We start from the raw sequence: 19795 nt of genomic DNA on the forward strand, positions 1-19795 counted from the left end.
ATTTTAACTGACAAATTTTTTGTTTTCAGCTTTTCAATAAGTTGTTTTTCAATATTTACTCATTTCGTCTACTTTTCTGCTAACAGTATTGTTACTGAGTTGCACAGCTTTTAGATATCTGTCATCTTTTTTAAGGGCCGTTAAGAAATGCTGCCATTGATGGTGTTACTAAATTCTCTCCGATAGTATGATTTTTTCCTGTTTAAGCGAATAATAAAGATACTGGATAACTATCCTCAAGAACACGATGATAAGTTGAAGTATGAGTAGTACATAGAGACTTTAATGTTGTTCTCTTTTCAAAATTTTAAGTTTACTTGAGGCGCCAAGGATCCAGTTACAATTTTGGTACTTATAGCGAAATTATATCTAATAATTATTTACCGCAATTATTTAAGAATTTCCTTTTTTCGTTTCTGCTACCGAAACCTAGCATTGCATTTAAACAGCCAGTAGCGAAAGGATTTAACTCGTGTTGAGTCCATTTCCATTTTCGAATTGCCCCTCTTAACAATAAAATTGTCCCCCTGTGAGCCCCCCGTTGGCCCCACGTTGGGAAACACTGATATAGAGAGTAAAGTTGGTTTAGATATCTATAGTGCGTCCCACCTTGACTCTACATTTACAGTATATGGAACATAGGCAATGCAGTCCTTATGAGACTTTTTAGCGCGGTGATGCCAATTTTATCAAAAAGAATTGGTAATCGAACATTAGAGAGATTAAATTAAAACTGTTTTAGAAAGGCAATCTACAAATTTAGGATTCATATGCGTAATAACTGTAGTATATCAAATAAACTTAAACGCATACTAATCTTAAAATTGTAGATTGTCTTTCTAAAACAGTTTTAATTTATTCTCTTTAATGTTCGATTACAAATTCTTTTTGACAAAATTGACATCACCTCGCTAAAAACTGTAAAGTCAAGTTGGGACGGACTATAGGTTCGGTATTTCAGCACAATGAAAATTTAAAGAGTGAGTTAATAAAAAATATATACATATACAAAACAAATTATCGTACATATAATACTGCACAGGATTTCCCTACCTATCTGATACAAACGTACAAAGACCCACATTGTCTTGTCGAACGGAAATAACCGATTTACATATTTGGTATGTTTTTTAAATACACATTCCAGGAATATGTTCTTTTTTTTTTCAAGGAAAGCTACTGCGTTATATTGGTCTCAATTCAATGAACTAAGTAACCTTGACGAGTAACATGCAATCAGCAATCGTATCATTTGATAAATTACTATTATAGTACTGGTTATCGGTAATCTAAAGTCTATTAGGGATGGATCTTTAAAGATAGTGCGTCCTTATCTTTGGTTTTATACAGGGTGACCCAAAAGTAGCGGAACGTCGAATATTTCGCGGAATGAACATCGGATCGAAAAACTGAAATATACAAAATACATGTTCAATAATTTTCAACAGTCTATCGAATGACACCAAGCATGACATCCTACCTTCCCCCCTTGAAGGTGGCGTGGGAGTAATTTTAAAATCTTAAGTGGAAACCCCCAGTTTTATTGCAGATTTGGATTCCCTACGTAAAAGTAAGCAACTATTAAAATAAAAATGTATACCATTTTTATTCAGTTGCATGTTGCAATGTGAAGCCAAAGCTGTCTTAATTTTTACTTAGTACAGAAAGCGCAACCAGCACTTTTATCGACGATTTCACCACGTTTTAGTGGTTCTTCAGAGTATGCATAATTTGCTATCTCTGCCATAAGTTGAAATTTTCGACTCTATTAGTCCCCGCGTTGCAACTGGCGTAATGGTAGTAGGTGCGTAGAGGCATCTGCTAAATAAAAGTCAAAGTTTTCTTTGACTTTTATTTCGTCTTTTACTATGTTCGGGTATCATAGGTCCATTTTCCGTTGGAATTTACCACGCTGAACAGACGGGGTCGTGCACTGCAAGTTTTAGAATTCCCTCTTGTCTTCTTCGCTTCAGCATCCATCTGGATTGCAATTTTTAGAAGCCATGGAGGTATTACCAGGAAAATGGTCCAATAAGTTTTCAATTAAATATCTTTTATCCATTAAGATGAAAACTTTGACTTTTACTTAGAAGATGCAGCTACGCACCCACTACCATCACGTCAGTTGCAATGCGGGGATTAATAGAGTTGAAAATTTCAACTTAGGGCAGAGATAGCAACATATGCATTCTCTGAAAAAACACTAAAAAGTGGTGAAATCGTCGATAAGAGTGCTGGTTGCGCTCTCTTAACTAAGTAAAAATTAAGACAGTTTTGGCTTCGCATTGTAACTGAATAAAAATGGTATACATTTTTATTTTATATTAGTATTACTCCTTTGAGTATCATAGGTCCATTTCCCGTTAGAATTTACCACGCTGGACGGACGGGGTCGTGAATTGCAAGTTTTAGAATTCCCTCTGGTCTTCTTCGCTTCAGCATCCATCTGGCTTGCAATTTTTAGAAGCCATGAAGGGGTTACCAGGAAAATGGTCCAATAAGTTTTCAATTAAATATCTTTTAAAAATATTTTTAAATATTTTTATTAGGATGACAACTTTTACTTTTAAGTAACTTTTATACGAGACATTTTTTCGAATTATGAAAACGATTTATCGTGATACCATAGGTAGTCTGGGCTGATTATCGGAGAATAGGCCATTTTTGGGAAAAGTTATTTACCAGCAATTTTATTGCTGGAATCGAATTATAAGATCCTATATATTAATAATATAGGTATGCAAAGTCCTCAGATAGTGTACTTCTTTTTTTATAAACAAAATGGCGCCCGAAAATCGTGTTTTTTTCAATTATTGCTCTAGAACTCCGAAGATTTTAACTTTACAACAAAAATACTCAAATCAAAATTCACCGTGATTAAATTCTGCATAGAGACGTGTTTTTCCCGATCTGCTCCGACGAAAATTTTACTCGAAAAATGCGGGTTTTCCCAACAAAATCTTTAATTTTCAAATAAAGTTTTAGATAAGTAATTATTTACCAATAATTAAATAATTTGGTGACTTAAAAGCCTTCTTGGTTTAGATTATAGTTCCAGAAGCTGGTGAAAATTAAATGAATATTTTAGCAACAATTCAATTGTTAATTAATAATTTACGGTCGCAATAATAACCAAAATAATTATGATACAATGATCAAACTTTGAAATCTTATAAAGATGAGATGCCTATTTAACATTTTGTTGACAAAATATAAATTTTTTATTTTTTTGCATAATCTTTAAACGTTAAAAAAAATAGTTATAAACAAATTAACGTTTCTCAGAAAGTTTTTATTATATTATAATTTAAAAAAATACTTAAAATGCGTATTTCATAGGTCTTGAAAATGAATGCTTTAAAACTTTTTTGCAACCATTTGCAAAAAAGTTATGAAACAGCAAAGTAAACATACGATTACTACGGTGTTAATAATTTTTTTTAATTCTTTCAAAGCCTAGAAGTGAGTTAAAGTACAAGCTAATTATTTATAAAACAATATCGATTATCAGCTTAATGGTTATATTTTAATTAAAGATTATAAATATATTTTTTTGTAATTCACATGCCCGAAAGTAGAATAGTACAGTACCGTAGCTACCCGCCAACATACACAACTCGCGCGAGTTTAAGCGTGCCAGTCGCTTCGAGTGAACATTTTATCTCCGGCTCTGTATCAAGCCTACTTTCGCGCTAAAAATTACAAAAAAAAGTATTTTTAATCTTTGATTAAAATATAACCATTGCACTAATTTTTGACATTCTTTGTGAGTAATTAGATTGTACCATAGACTCACTTTTAAGCTTTGAAACAATTAAAACAAATTATAAACAATGGAGATATCGTATATTTATTTTGCTGTTTCCTAACTTTTTGCAAATGGTTGGAGAATTTTTTAAAGCATTCATTGTCAAGACCTATGAAATACGCATTTTAAGTATTTTTTAAAATTAGAATATAATAAACAATTTCTAAGAAATGTTAATTTGTTTATACCAATTTTTTTTAAACATTTAAAGATTATGCAAAAAAATGAAAAATTTATATTTTGTCGACAAAATATTAAATAGGCATCACACCTTTATAATCTTTCTAAGTTTGATCAATGTCTCATGATTATTTTGGTTGTTATTGCGACTATAAATTGTTAATTAACAATGGAATTGTTGCTAAAATATTCGCTTCATTTTAACCGGCTTCTGAATTTATAATCTATACCAAGAAAGCTTTCATTTCACCAAGCTATATAATTATTGATAAATAATTACTGGCCCAAAAAATTTATTTGAAAATTCGAGATTTTGTTGGGAAAACCCACATTTTCCGAGGAAAATTTTCGTCGGAGCAAATCGGGAAAAACATGTCTCTATGTAGAATTAAATTGGGGTGAATTTTTATTTGAGTATTTTTGGTGTAAAGTTAAAATCTTCGGAGTTATAGAGCAATAATTGAAAAAAATACGATTTGTCGGCGCCATTTTGTTTATAAAAAAAGTAGCACACTATCTGTGGACTTTGCATACCTATATTAATAATATATAGGATCTTATAATTCGATTAAAGCAATAAAATTGCTGGTAAATAACCTTTCTTTGTACTTTACTAATTAGACCAACGTATTATAACTATTTTTTTTCAAAATTTAAAGATTATGCAAAAAAAAGAAAAATTTATATTTTGTCGATAAAATATTAAACAAGCATTTCATCTTTATAATCTTTATAAGTTTGATCAATGTATCATGATTATTTTGGTTATTATTGTATTATTGCGATCGTAAATTGTTAATTAACAATTGAATTGTTGCTAAAATATTCATTTAATTGTTACCAGCTTCTGGAATTACAATCTATACCAAGAAATCTTTGATGTCACTAAGTTATTTAATTATTGATTAATAATTACTTACCTAAAACTTTATTTGAAAATTATAGTTTTTGTTAGGAAAACCCGCATTTTCCGAGGAAAATTTTCGTCGGAGCAAATCGTGAAAAACATATCTCTATGTAGAATTTAATTGCGGTGAATTTTTATTTGGGTGTTTTTGTCGTAAAGTTAAAATCTTCGGAGTTATAGAGCAATAATTGAAAAAAATACGATTTGTCGGCGCCATTTTGTTTATAAAAAAAGTAGCACACTATCTGCGGACTTTGCATACCTATATTATTAATATATAGGATCTTATAATTCGATTCCAACAATAAAATTGCTGGTAAATAACTTTTCCATGAATTTTGCTAATTAGCCCAGAGTAAGGTAAATAATTATAGAAACAGAGTAAATAATTATAAGCACTTCCAGAAAAATGCACTTCATAGAATTCTCCCTGTAAGAGACTAATTTACCTCTTTCTCAACCCCCCCCCCTTTAAATGGTTAGATACTTCGCGGTGTTTTCATATTTAGGGGTCTATTGAACATAAATATGAAACAAAACTCCTTAATTTTGTAACTTCTTTTAGTCTTTTTTTAACATAATCAATAGCCTACCGTTATCGTTTTATACTTTTTTCTACAACCGTGTTAAAAATCCAATTTTTAGCACTCCATAGGAGCATTAAAAGTGCTACTTTAAGGCACTAGTGCTTTAAAAATTTTAAGGCACTGCATTTAAAAGTCAATTGTCAAATTGTGAAACGTCAAAATATTTATATTTCGTTTATTAACTTTAATATTAATAGTACAACTTGTGCAATTTGAAACTGGTGGTTTAAAAGGTTTTTTAAAATTGAATTTAAACTGTATTATTGCATTTTTATTGATGGAATGGATATTGAGCAGACTGCATCTTATAAGTACTTGGGACATGAAATTCGGTTGGGAAGAGATAACCAGACTTGCGAGCTCCCACGTCGCATAGGATTAGCCTGGGCAGCGTTTGGTAAACTGAGCTATGTATTTAAATCGGACTTACCCATATGCCTAAAAAGGAAAATCTTTGACCAGTGTGTATTGCCTGTACTCACTTATGGAGCGGAAACATTAACACTCACAAAAAAGGTAGTGAACAAGATTCGCATAACTCAGAGGGCTATGGAGCGCCAGATGTTGGGTGTCTCCCTGAGGGACCGAATCCCAAACGAAGAAATACGTCGTAGAACAAAAACAGCGGACGCCGTCGAAAGAATCGCGTCGCTCAAGTGGAATTTGGTAGGACACGTCGCCAGATTGTCAGAAAACCGATGGACAAAACGTATTGTCGAGTGGAGGCCACGAGAAGAAGCACTACGGAGCAGAGGACGACCACCAACCAGATGGGCTGACGGTCTGAAGCGTATTGTCGGCAACTGGATGCAAGCCGCACAAAACAGAGAAAGATGGAAAGAGCTGAGGGAGACCTATGTCCAGCAGTGGACGCGTACGGGTTGTTGATGATGATGATGATGATTGCATTTTTAACACGTTTGTAGAAAAAAACTATTAAAATTTGTTAGAATATACAACAATAAAAGTAGATGTTATTCTATAGTTGTTATGATTTACGTATTGACAGTATAGGCAGTTTTGATGTAATGTCAAGAAAAATTTTAAAAATGGAATGTCAATCAAGCTCAAGTAAAAGTTTTTGTAGGAATTGTCCTGTAATTGAGAATGAATAAATTATAATTGTTGATATATAAACGTTTGTGGAAAAAATATTGTATTATATACGTGTTAAAAAGTACATTTTTAAGGCACTCGTGTGAATTGCAGAATTCGCTTCGCTCATTCTGCAAACTTTCACATGCGTGCCTTAAAATTGTACTTTTAACACCTACATCATAAATAACTATTAAGTTAAATTAAAAATATTTTCGACAAACAAAAACAACATTTTTATAAAAATTTGAATTTTTCGTTCGAATAAACACCAATATTATTAAAATACACTTATAATAATTATAATAATCTCATTATTTGATAACTTTTGTGATTCATATCCGTAAATAACAACAAATTTTTCGTCCCATTTGTCAATAAACGCTGTTTGTGCGTAACTACAAAGTTCCACAAAGCACCAAAATCGTGTGACCTTTAACATTTTATAAGCAAATGGTGAAATTTTAATAAATAGTGATATGGACGAATGAATCTCTCAATTAACATTCAAAATTTTAAACTAGATAGTACGATTTGAAATGAGCAACGAAATCACAAAAAATGGAATGAAATGTGTATAGGCCTGGATCCAGCGTACCAAAAAAGTTGATTAATAGCAAGCTGAAAATTTGTTAATAGCTTAACGGTGTCTAGTCGGACAAACTTTGATGTACGGGAACACTGGAACAGGGGAAGTTTTAATTGTGGAACAGGTTACAGGTTTCGGGACAGCTTGGATATTAGTGCACCCTAGTAACCCACAGCTGAATCTTATGCTTGTGCGTCACAGTGTTGCCATAATGTTTTCTTTACTTGTTTCATAATTTCAATCAATGTTAAATGTACCTACAAGAACAATAGAATAATTTTATAAGAACGTTTACTTCTCCGTCATTATACCAGGTAAAATGACAAATGAGGTGTCAAATGAAAAAAAACTTTATTGGTGTTTCATCAATTTATTATTATCATTCATCTGTTTTATTTATCTATTTATCTACTTTTTTATAACGATTTAAATTAACTTCGATTTAAAAACATATTACAGTTTATCTTCGTTGACCTCTTTTATTTATCAGTTGATCTTCTTTTTTTTATAACAATTTTAAGGTAACTTTGATTTAAGATGCCTCTCTTGAACTTTTTGTATTAAAAAACTTTACTTTATTGGTGTTTCAAAACTATTTTTAATTTATTCTAATTATTTATCTATTTTTTTATAATTAACATCCCTCTTTTGAGCTGTTTGTAAAAAACAAGTAATTGGACTTCGTCATATTAGACGAAGTCGCAATTGGACAAATAAGTCCAAGGTTTTCACCCAAAATAATCGAAAGTAGAACTGGAAGTCGATATTTGATCCATTCCTGTAACTTTGCGTCGATTGATATACGATTTTACTAATTTTGAGTTATACATATTTACTAAACTGTGGGTCATGATTGTTTAAACAGAAATGACTTCAAAATCGAAATTAAAGATTCAAACTCGACTTTTCAATACGCTTCGATTGATGTGTTACATGTAATATTTCTGCGACTATAATATGGCACTTCCCTTTAGAATCTTTTAACCGGAAATGATATAAAAACCAAAATTCTACATTTGTTCTCATCTTGTTAAGGCACGTCGAATGATAATCGCTTATACTATGTCGGTGACTTTAAAACAGTACTTACGGTTGCAAATCTAAAACCGGAAGTCCGATGTCAAATTTCTCATCTTTTGGCATTCTACCTTGTATAGTGACGGAGGAGTTATATTCACGGTCGGACGGACAGACAGCCTATGTCAAACTTCTCACCTTTAGTACCATCCTTGAATTATAAGCTTTCATTTGACACCTTATTTGGAATTATACTATTCTACCTGGTATAATGACGGAGGAGTTGAGTTTACAAACAGACAGACGGACGTGGATAATTCAACGTTTAAAAACTAATTTTTTTAATTTTCTTTAGGACCAATAGTAATCGAGCTATACTTTATTACATGTTGGCTCTTCTTCGTTAAATGCTAAAAATTGTAGTTCCAAAGTCAAAAGACGGGAAAACTATGCATTTTTCGAGGAAAACTTGTTCAAACTAATTTAATGCACTTAAAAATATCTATCACCAGAAACAAAAAAAAGTCTCTAGCTCAGTGATACTCAACCTGCGGCCCTCTAGCGTTTTTTATGCGGCCCGAAGGCTAACTAACCTGTGATCAAATTATTTGTCAAATTTCACGTGTTTTTCAAATTATTTGATAGTGTGCCGATGTGTTTGAGGCGTGAGGCAGAAAATTTATAAACTTTAATTTTAGATTATATTGAAGTTTTTGAGAACTCTGATTAAAAAGCAAGGTATTATTAACTTTAAATAATAAATTATTAAAGTTAATGAACAAACAATCATTTTAAAAATATTCAATATTTATTTACTACATTGCAACGACCCATTTAGTAATTACAAGAAAAATTCAGGTCCGCATTAACAAAAAGACATTAAAATAATTGTGAGCTTAAAACAACACCCTGTATATTAAAATGTTCAAAATTCGTCTGCACATTTTGAAAAGAGCGCAAAAAACTAAGTTTATTAACTGCTCGCTTCAATTTTTGCGCAGATAATTTAATGACATTAATTTTGAAATTATATCGAAATTTTTGTTTTGAAAGTTCGAGTTCTTAAAAATTTCGACATAATTTCAAAATTAAAGTCATTGAATTGTCTGCGCAAAAAAGTGGAAGTTCCATTAAACCTCTTTTCAAATAAGCAAACGGGTTTTCAAAAATTTCAATATACAGGATGTTGTGTCAAGGTCACAATGGATTTATAATTTTGTTTAATCCGGACCTGGATTTTTCTTGTGATTAGTAGTTGGGTGGTTTGGGTTCTAAATGTGACATATGTGTACCAACTATCAAAAAAATATACAAGGTGGTTCTAAAGTTATGGGTCCAGAGAGAAATGGGCAAAATCGATAAAACACCCTGTAGCTCGGTTATAAAGTCCATGGAGCAATAAATTTGGTATGCCTAGAACTGCCTCATTTACCTCTATTCGCCATTCAAGTATTTCCGCTTTCCAATGAAACACCCTGTATAGTACTTCATCTTGATTGCGGCCCGCAAGCTGTGGCAATAGCTACTATGCGGCCCAGGAAAGAAAAAGGTTGAGTATCGCTGCTCTAGCTCAAAAATTAAGTGACTTGAAATGAAAAGAATGTCAGACCCCATTTTTTTAGCGAAAAAATGATCGCAAGCAACCCTCTAATCACCACCCTAATTAAAATTAGTCATTAATCTTATTTGGTCTTTTTTACTTATGTATTATTAATATGTTATAGTAGTTTGACCGGATTGGAATGATTAGTTTAAAAAAATGGAGTTAAAAGCGAATAACGAATTTTTGCAGTTTGGAAAAAAATGGATTCTTCTTCAGAATAGCAAAATTAACATCAGAGATACAAAAAAATGTGTAAATATGAAATTGTATGGGCCATTCCACGAACATACGCCTGTTTTGGATTACTTCGACAACGAATATTTTACTGTGCAACATAAGAAGTACGAAAGTATATGGCGCTAATAATTATTCCAATAAACAACAATTTAATTTGCAATTTACTTTCGTTCTTATTATTTTCCACAGTAAAATATTCGTTGTCGAAATAATCCAAAACAGGCGTATGTTCGTGGAATAGGGTATAGCTTATTGAATTTCCAAGAACCCGGTTTACAAACAATTTTTCTGCAACAAAAATTGAGTGAGCTATTGACAATTAAAACTTGTAATAACATGCAAAAACCACCTTTACCAACTCTTTCAAAGTCACCTCTTTTTGCGACTGAGAATTAAAAAAAAAATAATATAAATAGGCTTATAGACCTTGTAAAAACCTACAAAATTATATTTTTATCAAACTTTCTAAGATAAAAATAAAAAAGTTACGGTTAAAAATCAATATATTTTTTTTTTGAAAAAAAAAAGAGGAGAAATCCAATTGAAAGCATAATAATGTAAGTTAGCGGTGTTTTTGGTCATTGGCCTTATTAATTCTTATTTATTTATGTATTATAAATAGTTTCTAGAGGTTTGACTGGCTTAGAATAATTAGTTTTTAAAAAACTGGGGTCAAAAGCGAATATCGAATTTTTGTAGTTTGGTAAAAAATGCCATTTTCTTCAGAATAGAAAGATTAGCGTCAGAGATACGAAAATATGTTTCCATATAAAATTGTAGGTTATTTAATTCCCAAGAACTTGGTTTGAAAAGAAATTTTCTACGGCAAAAATTGAGTGAATCGTAATATCGAAAACATTGATTTTTTCTATACAAAACTAACACTTTCGATAGCGAATAAATCGAAAACTATTAATTTTATCAAAAAAATGTATAGAACAGTTTTTGCTTAGAATGAATGTTTTTATCAACTTTTGCGGTCAAAATATAATAAAAAAATTTCACCCCCGAGATGGGGCGGCAACCACCCCCATGGTAAAAGCGCCTTTCGGAATCATATAGATTTTGATCCTTGGACTATCCACTACTTATTTTCAAATTTTCAAGCAAATCGATCCATTCTGTAAAAATTGCGAGGTAAAAAGCTTCGGTTCCTGCACTAAAATGTTTTTACATTATTTACATTATTTCCTTTGCGAATTTTTTTCGATAAATGTTTTATCTTTCTTGTGATCTAGAACCATACAGTCAATTCTTCGTTTGCTCTGAATGAACTATTTGTAAAATAATTTGGTACAATATTATTTGATTATGGATTTGTATTGTTTTACACTTATCATATTAGAGACGTAAATTGCGTATATTAACACAGTCTGTAACGTGATTTAAATCGCTATATATCTTTCCTACATTATTTTCAGGATGACATGGATCGAAGAAAAATCGAAACAACTACGTGGCATGTTCAAGTCAGAAACCATTCCTCCATTTGACGACGATCTCGAAACACCAGAACAGTACAAAGAAAGATGGCGCTCAATATACATCGTTTACTTTACGATGTTCCTTATATCCTTAGGATTCAGTATTATTGTTACAGGTGTTTGGCCGTACTTAGATAAAGTAAGTAAATGTTTGCAAATGCTTTCAAAACTGGTATCGCTGGCCTAACTAATAAAACCGTATATTTTAGGCAAAATTCAACATTATTCATCAACACAATAATAGTTCCTCTCTTCATCATTAATTTCTTTCAGAAATTTGAATAGATTAAAATTAGTAAAGATCTAATGAATAGATTAAAGTGTTAAATGTGAAAACTTTTTCTACTACCACTATCGGTTTACAGCGTTCTCCGACGCCTTCCGACTCCTAACCGCCATTCTTCTCTCTTTAACCATAGACCTGGAGGAAATTCTCTTTTCTCTAGTTCTTTTTGAATTCCCTCCCTCCAGCTTCTTCTCGGCCTTCCTCTTTTCCTTCTCCCGTGTAAAGTTCACGCGAAAATCTGTTTAGGAATCCTGTCATCTGGCATGCTGTGTACATGGCTGTGCCATATTGATTGTTTTGTTTTTATGTCATCAATTATTGTATGTGTGACTCACATCATTTTTCGTATTCTCTCATTTGGTATCCGATCTCTTCTTGATTTGCCTGCTGCTCTTACTTGAGAAACTTACTCTCTCTGCTTGAGAAAATATTACTAGTAACATTTTCTCTGTTCTTTGTTTCAGTAGCCAAACTTCACTGCCATATTATGTAATTGCACTTTTAAATATAGTATTGTATGTAAGTATATGAGCTGTTTGTTCGCTTTAGATATTGTTTGGTCTCACAGAATGCCGTTCATCATTGGATAAGGCTTTTCTACCCTGCATTTTTTCGTCTTTTATTGAGTGTTCCATCTTGAGTTATCTTCATGCCCAGGTACTTGTATTCATCAGTGGTTAATTTCTACCCCATTGTCTAATGTAATGGGACTGCTTTGTCCCTCCAATACACATGGGTTCAGTTTTCTTAATGTTCACTTCGAGACCCCATTTGCTATATTCTTCTATTAGCTTCCGCGTCATGTAACTCATGTCGTCAAGATCCTTAGCAATCAAAATTTGGTCATCAGAGAAACATAAAGTATGTAGTGTTGTCTCAAAATATTTCTAAAGGTGATTCATGGAAGATTATACAGAAAGCTAGAATATGATATGGATGATACCCAATTTGGGTTCCGCAAAGGACTTGAAACATGAAAAAAGACTTTTCATGGAAGTCCGACATGATAAACTAATAGAATTATTGAAAAACAGAGATATAGACAGACGAGATGTACGAATTATCATCAATCTGTATTGGAATCAAAAGGCCAATATAAAGATAGAAGAACAAGAATCCGAAAATATTGATATAAAGAGAGGAGTAAGACAGGGTTGTGTTCTGTCGCCGCTTCTGTTTAACCTGTTCAGTGAAGCCATACTTCAGGAAGCGATAGCGGAGCTAAGTGATGGAATCTCTATAAACGGAAGAATAGTAAATAACATAAGATTCGCTGATGACACCGGTATAATGGCAGACACCCTGGAATCGCTACAAGAATTGCTAAATAGAATTCTAGATTATTGCATTCGATACGGACTAAAAATAAACAAGAAAAAAAATTTATGATTGTCTCAAAAACAGAACATGGAAATGAAAGGTTAATGATAGAGCAAACCCAAATAGAAAAAGTAAAGACATACAAATATCTGGCAACCTGGGTTGATAACAAAAATGACCAAAGCAAAGAAATTAAAGTCCGAATTGAAACTGCAAGGCAAGCATTTATAAAAATGAAGACACTGCTTACAAACAAAGACCTTCAGTTGCCTCTCAAGCCGGACTCAAACGACTCGTGTACTTGGCGAATAATCGTCACTTGCGTATACTGGCAATGCTGTGCGAGTGGGTTACTAGTACAATTATTGTACTATTTGTCAAACACTAATAATAATAATGTTAATACTACTATTAATTGACAAAGAATTGTTCTAGTAACCCTCCCAAAAGACATATTAGTAAGTAACGCAAGTAACGATTATTCGCCAAGTACACGAGTCGTTTGAGCCCGGCTTCAGATTGAGGGCTTTAAGATGCTACATATTTTCTATATTACTATACGGAATGGAAGCTTTGACATTGAAGAGACAGCACATAAGAAGAATAGAAGCGTTCGAAATGTGGTGTTACAGAACAATATTGAAAATTCAGTGGGTTCAAAGGATTACCAATGTTGAAGTGCTACGACGTTTAAATAAGGAGTTAGAAATTATGAAGAGTATAAAAACTAGAAAACTGGAATATTTGGGTCACATTACCAGAGGAGAAAAATATGAGCTGCTGAGAATTATTATGCAAGGAAGGATCCAAGGAAGAAGAAGCATAGGAAGAAGACGCATCTCCTGGCTGAGGAACCTTAGAGAATGGTTTAACTGTAGTTCATTACAACTGTTCAGAGCAGCAGCCAACAAAGTGACCATAGCCAACATGATATCGAACCTCCGATAGGAGAGGGAACTTTAAGAAGAAGAAGAAGAAGTGTTCTCTCGTCATTGAGAGGGATCCCATCGTCTAATGTAATGGACTGCTTTGACCCTCTAATACACATGGCTTCAGTTTTCCTAATAACTTCAATTTAATGTTGATTTCGAGACCCCACAATTAGCTTCCGCGTCGTGTAACTCAAGTCGTCATTCGTCATGATCTTGAGCAATCAAAATTTGGTCATCAGCGAAACATAAAGCGTATAGTGTTATCTTGTCATTGAAAGGGATTCCGATGCCATTACATTTTCTTTTCCACAGCTTGAGTGCTTGTTCCAGATAAATTTTAAAAAGAGTAGGCGAAATACAGCAACCCTGCTTCATCAATCCTTTCGTGACCTTAAATCCTTCAGACATCCTTGATCCAGTTTTAATTTTTGCAGTCGTTCCGTTATACAGCCTTTGGACTACTTTGATAAGACCATGTTTAATGTTGGTTTCCTGTAGGGTTGACCATAGATTGCTAAGGGGTACACTGTCATATGCTTTTTGTAAGTCTACGTACACCAGGTGAATTTCTTTATTGACGGCTGTTTTTTCTCAATAAATTGCGTAATAGAGTACAGGTGGTCTACTGTGGACCGTCCAGCTCTAAAAACTTTTCCTTAATGATCTATCTTTGTACATATCTTTCTAACTTTGTTTCAGATAGATCCCACAGCAAGTAAAGAGTTTATGGGTTTCATAATAGCAGCTAACCCTTTCGCACAGATGATCTTCTCCCCATTGGTGGGATGGTGGACCAACAGACTGGGATCGATCAGATTACCACTGATATCCTCCTTAACTGTGTTCATGATTTCAAGTGCAATATATTCCTGCTTGGAGATTTTTCCCTCCCACAGAAAGCACTGGATGCTGTGGTCCAGGTTTTTAGTGGGCGTTAGCTCAGGTAAATAAGAATATTTGTTGTTTACATGTGAAAATTAAAGATAGACACTAATCTGTTTCTATTCGGAAAGGAAAATCTAGTCAGATATATAAAGGCAATAGGCAATAGACTCAGATGGACAGGGCATGTGATACGCAGTAACAACAATCGCCTTATAAACAATGTGTTCTGGGAAAGGCCAGATGGAAGAAGGTCTGTAGAGCGGCCTAGAAAAAGGTGGAAAGATGCAGTCAAAGAAGATCTGGAGAAAATGGGAGTAAGACAATGGGAATTAGTGACACAGGACCGACAAACATGGAAGGCACTAGTAAACGCGACAAAAACTCACGAAGAGTTGTAACGCCATTAATGATGATGATGATGAATAATTTAAGTGGCAAAGTGTTGATTTTCAGCGAGTAACTTCTTTTTATTTTGACATATGATATAATCTTCTTTTTCTTCTTCATTCCAAGGGTTGGCCGTTTAGACATCGAACTTTACTTAATTTTTTTTCTTCGTTTCGGTTTGTAATATAATGTTTGTTTAGTTAATCGAGTTGTGCCCATTCTCTTTCTATTTTTGTCCTTGTTCTATAATTTTTCAGTTTCTAATTGATCGAAAAGGTATTCACTCTTTTTCTAACGTCTTCATTCGGCTTGACGTCTTCAAGTATTGTAGGCTACTACTACTGCCTTTCTGTTGAGAAACCTCCTTGGCTCATTGTATCTTTTCTTGTCTTGTTCTTAAATATACTGTAAACTGTTTCGAGTGCAAAATAAAACTTATCAATTTTGTGATGTTTTGTTTCTTACCAAGCTATTAATGTACTCCACCTTGCATCTCCGTCGTATATCTGTACTTCTAACAATATCCCATAGTATCTACCATTGATTTTTCGAAGAATTTTCATCTGCGCTTTTTCGAGCAATCTTTTTGCTCTCTCTCTCTCTCTATCAGGTCGTATTTCTGCCGCATATGTCATTATTGGTCTGATTTTGTAAATTCTGCCTCTCATTTCTTTTACGATATTTTTATTTCTCCATATTGTGTCATTCAGGCAACCTGCGACTTTGTTTGCTTTATTAACTTGATCTTCCACTTCTGTTTCGAGCTTTCCGTAGCTAGATAGTGTGATGCCTAGGTATTTAAACTCCATGCATTTTGTCTTTTTTGGGGAAATGTTAAATTTTCTTAGTAATACCATGTTAAATTTTCTGGTGGTTATATTAAATATACGTTGCAAATCATGAAATCATCTTCACTTTGAGAGATTAGTATTGCATCATCTGCATAGCAAATTATTTTAAGTTGTTTTTCTTCCATTTGGTATTCTTTTTAATTCTTACTTGTTTATTCTTGCATAATCCATGATCAGGTTTAACAATAAAGGACTCAGGAAATCCCCTCGTCTTATCCCATTGCCAGCTTCAATTAAATCGGTTAGTTCATTTTCTCCTTTACTTTTATTGTGTTATTCTGGTAGGTGTTTTCTTTTATGACTTTCATAATCCAGAAGAAAATACACTTAATTCAATTATTCTAATGTTACAATAAACTTTTTTTTGTAGCAAGTGTGACAGCATGTAGATCCTACTTATCGGCAGCAACTCGTTACTCAGAACGAACAAAGGCAGTTTCCATGATATCCCTAGCACAAATTATAGGCTTCATCGTGGGACCAGCAGTGCAAGCAGCTCTAGTGCCACTAGGAGGCGAAGGAGTTTGGCTGATCCAAGACAGGCTAAAACTAAACATGTACACAGCTTCTGGTTGGTTCAACGTCTTCCTAACGCTAATCAACATGTATTGTTTCTTCCCATCGATGTTCAAGGAACACAAAATAGCTGTCAAAGAAGCATTGGTGCAGACAGGAAAAGACAACGCTAAAGAAATGTGGAAAGAAGAGAATATTAGTTACGTTTCGGCTTGGTCTGCCATCATTGCCTTCTTTGTGCTAGTTTTTAATTTTATGTTGCTAGAGACATTGGGCACTCCACTTACCATGGATCAGTTTGCTTGGTCTAAGAGTGAAAGTTTGTGGTGAGTATAAAAATTTGAATTATCGTAAAGCTCTTTGTCTGAATTCCATACTACTGCATCAATTTACTTGATATTTTCGCTGTAAGTAGGGAATATCTCAAAAAACAAGAGTCTACCCTGTATCCATCCCCTTCTCGGGGCTGGAAAATTTTTTGGTCAAAATAATCACGGAAGTGGCTAGGGAACCTAATTCTAAGCAAAAACTGCTCTATATTTTTCTTTTGAAAACCCAATACTTTGTAAGTTATTGGTGGTTGAAAATTTACCATCTTTATTGAAAACTGACACCTTTTCGGACAGTTTTTGCTATAAAAATTATGCATCTAACGAAAAAAACTATATAAAACATTTTTGTAACTTATGAAAAATCAAAGAGATTCGTTTGTTCATAAATCTTCTAATTATAATACAAAAAGAGATGTGGTAGATGAAAAGAGATTTTTTGGTGCATGCTCAAATTGGTGTATTCAACTTAAAATAACAGAGAAATGGTTGATTTTAAGGGTATAATGCTACGAATATCTTTTGTAGTACTTGAAAAGACCTTTAAAATGAGCACTGTTAAATGTCGATTACATTTAAACTAAGTGAGATATGGTGCAAAAAAATTGACGACTAATGTAGTTTAACCTTCCGATGACCAACCTTTTTTTGTTACACGGATGACCAAGGGGGGAAAATGACTCCAGGTCAAAAATGTCAAAAATGACAATAAACAAAAAAATGAAGTTTTTTTTTAAATTTTTTTTATGGTATGGACTTTGTCATTCAGCCAGTCACAACATGAGTATTAGTGTCATGTGTAGTGTGTATGTTGAGTAAGTGTCTTGTTACTTTGCAAAGTCGACGTCATTAGCGTAAAACTACTTGGAATTACACATAATAGACGGTATTTTACTAAACATCAACTTCAGAATATATTTTTTATTCGTAAAATATAGGGAATTTTTTTTATTTCAAAATATGAGGTTATCTACGAGTAGAATGATATTAAAGTCCAATAAAAAAAATAATGAGTTAAAAATTGCAAATACTTTTGAATTTATTAAAGAAAAACATACGTGGGGGTCAAAATTTCGTCCGCTTGGTCATCCGAACGTTAAGGAAACATGAGAAGTATATTTTACCTCTCATCCACCAGAATTGAAATGCATCGTTTTCCTTCTACAATACCTTTTATTATAGTGTTATTTCTATGTTATATGCCCGCCTGGTTATTTTGACCAAAAAATGTACCCCCGAGAAGAGTTGGGAACCACCCCCAAAAGCGCCATAGTATGGTAGACTTCGAAAAGATAAGTAGAGGCTATTCCCAAAATTTCATTAAAATGCATGCAGTAGGATAGAATTCTGAGTTATACCGGTGCAATCGAACTATACCATATTTCAGACATGAGATTCAGTGTACGAAGGATACCCCCAATACAAACTAAATGAGAATCTGCTTAACAACGTTGCCAATCTTCACCGTAAAAGGTAGTATTAATCAGGTACTTGTAGAGGATTATCGCTGTTAACTGCGATATTCCTTCATAACTCAACCCGCTTGAAATATACAAACGTACTGATTCTAATGTTTGAAACGGAGAATAGGAAAGTCATTAATATTCAGCTCCGCGAGGTGCTATTCTTCAAGGTGTGAAATTCTATCAACAAGGGATCTACCTGTTTTATGGAATGATCCCTTGTTTATTTAAGTACACATTTCCAACAATAGTACCTTGCTAAGGTGAATATACTAATCACTATCTTAGTTTGATTGCAGAACTATAATATCCTGTTTTTTGCTCCCATTGCTGTTCAACTGTAATTATTGTTTGCAGGTACATGGGAATTTTAATGTCAGTGGGTGCAGTAGTGGCAATCATGACGTTTGCCTCCATCGCTCCATTGTCTCGTAGATTTTCAGAAATTAAAATCATGATATGGTTCGGCTTCTTCCTGATGGTGCTAGGTCGCTTTAGCATGATCCCTTTCTCAGGAGATACGCCCAAAATATACGATTCTAACTTCAAATTGGAATTAAGCAGCTACTGTGATACAATATTCAAAAACAAATCATCAGAACTTAACGTAACCAGAATACAAGAGACGTTGAGTTCCTTCGGAGTGTACTTAGAGTATAACGCGAGAAACGAAAGCGCAGTAAGGAATATGACATTGAATTGCGGAGAAGATGTGGTGGGATGTCCCAGCAATCAAAAATGGTGTAGTTATACGCCGGCGATGGGTTTGGCCCAATTCATTTTGGGGTACATGTTTACGTCTTTCGGTTATCCTATTGCTGTTACGTTGCTACAGACAATATTTTCTAAATTATTAGGATCCAAACCTCAGGTAAGGTAAAATAATTCGTAGTTTTAGAAACTTTGAAAATAAACCAAAAGACTTAAGATTCATTGAAAACTTGTACTGGTGTCAAACGGCACAATTAAAAATAGACAATTCTATATCCAAACCCATACATATAAGAACGGGTGTTCGACAGGGATGTGTGCTTCCCCTCTTTTATTTAACATTTATTTGGAAGACATATTTCAAGAGTCTTTGGAAGATGCAGAGATGGGAATCAAAGTGAATCGAGTAATGATCAACAACATACGATATGCTCATGATGGTGTCTTAATATCTGACAACAGAGCCGATCTTCAACAATTTGTCAGTATAATCGGAGAATACATTAAGCGAATGGGATTAGAGATTAATACCAAAAATCTCCAGATCATCAAATGAATATCTTATTTGACCGCTATTTTTTTTCGTGAGACTAGTTTAGTTTTTAATA

General features: G+C 33.3%; 1 protein-coding gene across 1 annotated transcript in view; it reads left to right on the forward strand.

Moving 5' to 3' along the window:
• Positions 1-19795, forward strand: part of LOC126888402 (major facilitator superfamily domain-containing protein 8) — a 30179-nt gene that overhangs the window by 9903 nt on the left and 481 nt on the right. Inside the window, exons 2-5 of the mRNA XM_050656641.1 lie at positions 11445-11646; positions 14745-14988; positions 16539-17010; positions 18834-19347. Coding sequence (XP_050512598.1) covers positions 11446-11646; positions 14745-14988; positions 16539-17010; positions 18834-19347 — 1431 coding nt within the window. The 5' untranslated portion in view covers position 11445. The remainder of the gene's footprint in view (positions 1-11444; positions 11647-14744; positions 14989-16538; positions 17011-18833; positions 19348-19795) is intronic.

The sequence above is a fragment of the Diabrotica virgifera genome, chromosome 7 (genome assembly GCF_917563875.1).
Source record: "Diabrotica virgifera virgifera chromosome 7, PGI_DIABVI_V3a".
Taxonomy (NCBI): Eukaryota; Metazoa; Arthropoda; class Insecta; order Coleoptera; family Chrysomelidae; genus Diabrotica; species Diabrotica virgifera.